Source organism: Camelina sativa, chromosome 1, assembly GCF_000633955.1.
Source record: "Camelina sativa cultivar DH55 chromosome 1, Cs, whole genome shotgun sequence".
NCBI classification, from domain to species: domain Eukaryota; kingdom Viridiplantae; phylum Streptophyta; class Magnoliopsida; order Brassicales; family Brassicaceae; genus Camelina; species Camelina sativa.
The window spans coordinates 8,059,912-8,067,383 of NC_025685.1; the positions used below are offsets into that span (position 1 = coordinate 8,059,912).

At 35.9% G+C, this 7,472-nt stretch overlaps 3 protein-coding genes across 4 annotated transcripts; all 3 read left to right on the top strand.

Annotated features, from left to right (window-relative positions):
• LOC104783096 (peroxisome biogenesis protein 3-1) lies at positions 522 to 2,897 on the top strand. The gene is made up of 7 exons (XM_010508179.2): positions 522 to 891; positions 1,020 to 1,181; positions 1,304 to 1,494; positions 1,597 to 1,727; positions 2,029 to 2,156; positions 2,279 to 2,485; positions 2,606 to 2,897. The coding sequence occupies exons 1-7, from the start codon at positions 878 to 880 to the stop codon at positions 2,847 to 2,849; spliced, it is 1,077 nt and encodes a 358-aa protein (XP_010506481.1). The 5' UTR covers positions 522 to 877; the 3' UTR covers positions 2,850 to 2,897.
• Positions 3,248 to 5,451, top strand: LOC104783106 (pre-mRNA-splicing factor SPF27 homolog). 2 transcript variants are annotated; one of them, XR_767174.1, is made up of 7 exons: positions 3,248 to 3,543; positions 4,003 to 4,181; positions 4,285 to 4,368; positions 4,686 to 4,755; positions 4,844 to 4,977; positions 5,063 to 5,221; positions 5,307 to 5,451. XR_767174.1 is itself a non-coding variant. In XM_010508191.1 (6 exons), the coding sequence occupies exons 1-6, from the start codon at positions 3,304 to 3,306 to the stop codon at positions 5,115 to 5,117; spliced, it is 762 nt and encodes a 253-aa protein (XP_010506493.1). In that variant the 5' UTR covers positions 3,248 to 3,303; the 3' UTR covers positions 5,118 to 5,451. The 2 variants fall into 2 exon arrangements, 1 of the variants encoding a protein (XP_010506493.1); XM_010508191.1 differs by having other exon boundaries at positions 5,063 to 5,451.
• LOC109132232 (defensin-like protein 229) lies at positions 5,796 to 6,330 on the top strand. Its single transcript, XM_019243556.1, has 2 exons — positions 5,796 to 5,890; positions 6,013 to 6,330. The coding sequence occupies exons 1-2, from the start codon at positions 5,839 to 5,841 to the stop codon at positions 6,225 to 6,227; spliced, it is 267 nt and encodes an 88-aa protein (XP_019099101.1). The 5' UTR covers positions 5,796 to 5,838; the 3' UTR covers positions 6,228 to 6,330.

Below are 7,472 nucleotides of genomic sequence, written 5' to 3' on the forward strand. Positions count from 1 at the left end.
CGGATGGCTTAATCATGGTGGCTTCGTCTGATCAAATCTACTTCAACTCTTGAACGAAAAATAAAGAAATCTTCCCTTCAAAAGTCTCTATATTTAGTTTCGGTCCGAACCATGTTTTTAAGTTGACTTTAGGACTGAATTGCTTTCTTCTTATACACGTGGGGGCCTACTTGTAAACCGAGAAATGTCATAGGAACCGGTTTGTTCGTAGAAACATTTCATTATTCAGTAATAAAAGTGACTGGTAATGTATGTCCAATTTATTGAATGTTGGATTCATTCAATATCGTACCTAATTTTGCATATGGATATTATTGAAACTTTTAAAGTGTATTTTTTACCTGAATGGATTCGATTTCTTTCTAAACCAATGAGAACCTTTATAAAATCGGTCTATTGAAACTACCGAGTTAAGTTTACGGTCTCGGAACTATATATATTGTTGTTTTGACCTAATAAAAGTAAATTGACTTTTGGTTCGGTTTAGTTCGGTTATATAAAAGAAAGGACGAGATTCTAATCTTGTTTTGTGAGATTCATCAGTTTCCAAAATTTAGAGAATCTCTCTCTCTCTCTCTGTCGCCTGAAGTGATAACATTCTCATTATTCATTCATTCACACCCCCAAGGATTATTAGATCGGAGCTATCAAAACCCATCTTCTCGCCGGAAAATTTCTCTGTTTTTTTTTTTGTTTTTTCTAATTACTTTCAATCCAGATAACAACAACACGACAGGGGAATCTTAGCCTCTCTCTCTCTCTCTCTTCCATCTTTATCTCTCTGTCTATAGAAGTAATTGAGATATATATATATCTTCAACACGAAGCTTTCAAGCCAATGGATTCGTTGGTTCGAAACCAGTAGCTTCAAAAGGTCATGGATTTAGTCAGGTGTGTGTTCTCTAATCTCCTTTTTTTGTCTCACTATTTTTGATTTCAAGTTCCGTAGGGTTTTAGGTAAACGTTTAGAAACTGATAAATTAGGTTTTTTTTTTTTTACGATTGATTCCATGTTTTAGGGGTTTCTGGAGGAAACATAGAAGGAAGATTTTGGTGACGTCGACTTGTTTGGGAAGTGGGTATTTGCTCTACAAACTATACAATGCCCATACTCGTAACCTCGCTGACTTGGAACGAGAGCTTGCTAACGAGCGTGAGAATGACGAGATCATCAAAACCCAGTTGAGTTTTTTTGTAACCTCCTCACACCTAAAGACAGAGTCTTTTTTTATAGCTTTTGATCAAGTTTTGTAGTGAGCTTATATTGTTTTTTTGGGTTTTGTTCTCTATGCTCTGATGATAGAATGAAGGCACATTTCGATAACATTCAGATGATTGCTGATACTGCAACATTGCCTCACGCAATGCATCACTTGAGTAGCCGTTTAGTTGAAGAGATCGATGTCTCTAGTATTATGGATAAGCTAAGCCAAGGCAAAGGGCTATTGATTCCTTCTGAGAAGCTTCAACTCTGGAATGAGCTCAAAATTTTGAGTGCGTTTTTCTCTCTCTTGCGCTGTACATTAATCTGTGGCAACATTGGATATTCTCATCAAACAGTTTTTTTTTTCTTTTCTTGTCTTTCGTTGTGTTCAGGTTTCACGAGGATGGTTTTGTCGCTTTGGTCAGTTACTATGCTTAGTTTGTACATTAGGGTTCAAGTCAATATCTTGGGCAGACATTTATATATCGACACTGCTAGAGGTCTTGGCAGCTCCCATTTACTCGTAAGACATTTTTACTTCTCTCTTTCATTGTTTGTTTATCAATCGCACAAGACTTATAAGCTTCTTCCTTCTGGTCGTAAGATTCAGTATATTGTTATTTCATTTTTTTAACTAATTTGGTTATTCTGATAGATTTTTGTGTGTATTCAATCTGTTTTGTTGCATTGTATCTGGAAATATCAAATTTCATAATGAGATTCATGGGTGGTATAGATATCCTTTTTCTTATATTCTTTTGGAAATTATTGATATAACTCTCTACCAACATACTTTCTTTTTGTTTTTTTTTTTGTTTTGACAGGATGAATTAGATCTCATAGATAGAGATGACGAACAAAAGTTTTTGGCAAGCGCTGATTTTCTTTCGACCAGTGGTATGCCGAGTTTGATATCTGATATGCAGAGTGCAGTGAAAGAAGTACTCAAGGGGTAAAAGCTACTATACTATCAAAGATCTCTCGCTTGTTTCTCATCCTTAAGGAGTGATCTTATGTTGCCTCAAATGCCTATGAATGTATAGGGAAATCTAATTATGTGTTGGTTGATTGCAGAAAGCAGTTAAATGATGTGTTGACCACAAAGGTTCTTCAAGAAACTGTGATGCGGATTCTTGATGTGTTTATGAGCACTGGAAGTCCACATCACTGGGTAGATTATCTAATGATGTCCCAAGATACGACCACTGATGTTTCCTCTCCTGATGCAACTCTCTCCAAGTTTCATCAACTCATTACCGAGACACGGGAAGTACTCACAAGGTAAAATAGTCCTAAAGACGAACAATTTCACTTATATAAGCGTTGTCCTCGTTTTCTTGCTTTAATGCTCAAAGCAATCCTGTAACCATTTTTTCTTGGTCTTTCTTTTCTTGGTTGCAGCAATGATTTTACAAATGTAGCAGAGATTTCACTCAAGTCTTGTGCTGTTGCGTTAGTAGAGGAGATAGAAACACAGACCGGTCTGGCCATGGGGATGCAATTGGCCAAGCTATTACCACAGATTGAGAAGACAATGCCGGAGATTTCAGCTGAACCGGACAAGAACCGGTTCTTGCAACTCATCCGAGATTTGCCTGAAGTTAAACTGTTTTTCACTCTTTTATACGCAAATATGCCTCAGTAGCTATTAAATCATCATCGATTCCTAATTACCAAATTGTTTCTTTGATTACTTCTCTTGTTTGTTTTCAGTTTACTTAAAATCGAATTTCATCAAAATAATGTTGTTCAATATGTATCAAAACATTTAATATCGGCAAAAAAATATATGATTTTATCAGTGCGAAAGTACAAATCAAAACATTGTGTGTATCATCATCCACACCAGAGCTAATGAATTCGATTTCTAAAACCATCAAATATGATACATGAATTCGATTTAACCAACATTTAACCAAAGGTGGTTTAAGTCAGAACATGTAATGCGAAAATTTAGGGCCTTAAAAAGTCTAAGGCCCAATAGATTCGGGTCGGGTTAATTGAACCGGTTATAAGTGTACCAATGTTTTTTTTTCTCAACTTGGGTCTCTCTCTCTCTCTCACACTTTCAGGGAACTTTGTAAAGCCGAGGCTCGATTATGGCGACGAACAATGGGGACGTTCTGATGCTGGAGGCGGCGCCGGAGGTTGCGAGACCCTGGGCGAGTGCGGCGAACGCGGAAGTAATCGATGCGCTTCCTTATATAGACGACGACTATGGCAATCCATTGATTAAATCGGAGGTAGACCGGTTGGTGGAGGAAGAGATGCGTCAGAGCTCTAAGAAGCCAGCTGACTTTCTCAAGGACTTGCCTCCTCTTCCCAAGTTTGATTTCGAGGTTAATTTCACTTTGGATCCTTTTTATATCGATTTCTTTGTTCGTTTCTCTAGCTCGGGGTTTTTTTATTGGATTAGGGTTTAAGTGAATTCGATGAAATTTTGGTGATTTACAATAGTTTACGTTTCTGGGTTGTGCTTCTTCGTCTTAGATTTTATAGTCGGAGTGTTGATTTGAGTTTTGTTATGTTAGGGTTCTTGTTCTCTTCTTGGTGATTTATCTAAGTTTCACTTAATTCTTCTGAATCAAATAGAATCTTGAGATTGAATGGAATTCTCATGAGCAGTTCTTTACTTTTGCTGAAGATTTCATTGTTTCTAGCTCTTTTTAAATTGTAAGAACTGTTTCAGATCTTGTTAATAGTTTTAGGATTAAGGTGATTAGGTGAAGTTGTGTATTCAAAGTTCTGATGTATTGATTGGTTTTTGTCTCCTTTGTTTGTTCTAAAACGAATATCAGAACTGCCCAGCCCTAGGCAAAGAGTATGAGCGTCTTCGAGCTGGAAAGCCTCCAGTGCGGATAGATTTTGAATCTCGATACAAGCTTGAAATGCCGCCTGCTAATAAGAGAAATGACGATGCTGCCTGGAAGCAATATCTTCAGAAGAATCAACGGTCATTGCAACAGAAGATGATCGAGTAAGCCAAAATTTCTGAATGTTTCTATATTACATGTTTTCTCTTCTGAAGAATGGTACATTCTGCTTTCATATTCTTAAATTGTTGATCTGTTAATTCACAGGCTTGAGAATTTGGAGATGATGTCAAAACATGGCCCTGAACTTTGGAGACAGAACAACCATCGGTTAGAAGTATTCTTGTCCAGGTTTGTTTTTCACATTCATATGTACAACAGCATTGATTGAATTGTGTCTGTCGTTACACTGTAAATTGGGGATTAAATTGGGTTCAAGATCTTTTGTTGATGGATTGTGTTTATCCTAGATGATCTGCTGAACCATGCTTCTTTGGCTTTTAGTATATTAGTCTTGCTTTGCGTTTTTCTTCAAGTGCGTTTTGCATTAAAGCTTCTTTGTTCCCATGACACATAAGAAGCTCTTCGTGTAGTTGAGGAATGTCACTCTTTGTCAACTCTTATCTATCTTTCTGGTCCCAACACTCTATTTGGTCTCTATTTTGTAGAATGCAAAGACTAGCTCAGGAGCAAAATGAGGAAATTGAAAAAGTAAATAGGGAAAGGAAGTATCATCAGGTGAATACTTTTGTAACATTTTGCACTGCACTATTATCTTCAGTTTACGGGGTAATCTGAAACTTTATTCTGTGTGTGGCCATACCAGCAAACCACGTCATACGAGCTCAATGCTCTATCTCAAGAATGGAGACAGCTATGTGTGAAGAATAAGGAGATTCAGTCTGCTTGTGCCGTGCTTGAGACACAAATCGAGTCTTATAAAAAAGAGGCTGCTGAAAGGTGAAGAAAATATCTTCTAACCTCTTTCCAACACTCAAAAGTTGAATTTAAACGTAATACTAAAATCGTGGGTTGTGTGTTTCAGGGGATGGAACTTAGAAGAGAAACTAGAGAACATTGAGCCACTTCAACTGCAATGAGGTACCTCCCTTGCTTGAGCCACTACAATTGCAATGAGCTGCCTCCCTTGCTTGAAGTGGTGCTTGAGTAGAGTGGATTCAGATCGAAACAGCAGCTGCTGTAGGTCAGTTTGGTTTGAGTTGTGGACTAAAGACGAGACAGTTGCTGTTTTTTTGGCAGTTTTGTGTAACCATCTACTTTCCTGTCAGGTAGCTGAATCGGACAAGTAATTGTGTTTGGAAGTATCGAAACTCTTAAATTTATCAAGCATGTGACGTTTTACGATTTGGTAGTGAAAAAATGATGATGTTTATTAACCTTCTAATAATATATCATGTCTTCCGGCTTCCGCCATATATTTTGATTTTTAATTTGATTTTTTTCTCTGTCACCTAAAAAGAGATTTTGATTTTTTTTTTCTCGAATAAGATTCTAAATGGAGTAATTTACTCCATAATAATAATATTTATCTCTTTGTGAAAAAGTTGCATTGTCATGCAGACAAGCAACTCCATGCATTTTTTTCCTTTTCTAAAATTAAACTGCCAATTTTGTCGATCTCCTTGACTACTTCTCTTTTTTTATTTTCCTCTTCATTTAGTCTAAAAATAACTATTTTTGATGTGATCAGTAATTATCCATAAGTAAAAGTTACATACTTGTTACTTATTAGAAGAGACAAACAAACAGGAAGTTTCTGCATGTAACAAAGACAATATATATCATCAGTTTTGTTGAATCATGAAGTCGAGTACTTTGTTTATGGTTTCTTGTATTCTCAATCACGTGAAAGGTACGTTACGTAGTGTGTATACTATTGTTCTTTTGACGTAAAATTAATTAGTAGTATCCACCATATACAAACTTGCTAGCATTTATCAATTGTCTATATATATTATCCCATTATAATTTTAGAGGTGAAATCGGTGGAGAACAAGGGGAAGAAGGTGAGGAAGGTGTGCACAAAGGCACAAATTTTCAAAGAAAATTGTGGGATGGACGGAAACAAGACGTGCATCAAAGGCTTTAACAAAATCAAAGAGTACCCTTTTCATTGCGACTGTGAACTTCATGTACCAACCGAGAGCAGACGTGAGTGCATATGTAAATTTCCAACTACCCCTTGCTAAGTTTTAATTATGTTATAATACGTCAGATAAATTCATCTCTAATGTATCTTCAAATTAAATTACCTTCATTATATCTATCTATGTAAAAATCAATAAAGTTATAAACTAGTCCGGTTATGTCGATAAAAGATCTTACGTACTCTACTCATTTTCAGATTATTTTTGAGACGTTCTCAAAGTTTTTGTCAATCGCGTAATTGACATGTATACGTAACTTATTTCTATCATCGTTTGATATTAGATTATGGTGTTGACAAAAGAAATATATATTACTGTCAGATTAAGGCAACAATAATTATTTATGTTTTAACCACTCGGTAATTTTTTTCGACATTATTGGTTTTAACAGTAACAAAAACCATGCATCAATGAGAGACGCATGTAATTGAATATGATTAATACCAATTTGATCAGACTGTTGTTAAGGTCATTACAGCTGCATAATGCACTCAGACCATTGTTAAAGTTCTTAGAGCCACGGAATGCACTCAGACTGTTGTTAAAATCATTAAAGCTGTGAAATGCGCTCAAACTGTTATTAAGATCAGAGTGCAGAATGCGCTCATACTGTTGTGAAGATCAAAGAGCTGCAGAAGACGCTCAAGTGGTTGTGAAGGTCAAAGGAGTAGCGCAAGGTACTTAGACTGATGTGAGGGATCGAAGCAGCGAAAGACGCTTCAAATCATATCAAAGAGTTTTATGTTTTTGTTTTACTCTTCAAGAAAACACTCCAACTTGAAAGGATAATAGAAAATATGGGTCACTGACTATTTAGATAATATGGACCAACACACTCCAACTCGATGGAGTAATAGGAAATATGGGCCACTGACTATTAAGATAATATGGATCATGGGCTATTATTGTATATGGGCTTAAGTAGAGTTGCATTATGAGATTAGGGTTATTGAGTATCCTATTTATATGTATCTGTAGCTGTTTATCTCAAGAACAGAAATACAACAGCCTTCTCCCAAAACCTTTCTCTAAAAATTATTCTCTAATTATTTTGGACAATATTGTTTTAAACAGTTTTGTGGAATCATCATGAAGTCTAGTACCTTGTTAATGGTCTTTTTTGTTCTCATGTTTTGTGTTTTCAATCACGTGAAAGGTATGTTGATTAATATCCGCGATAAGAAAAGATTATGTATTCAAAAATCAAACTTGCTGCATATAAATTTGATCCCTTTATAATATAACCCCATTTTTGTGTGTGAGTGATTTTTTTTTTTTTTTTTTTAA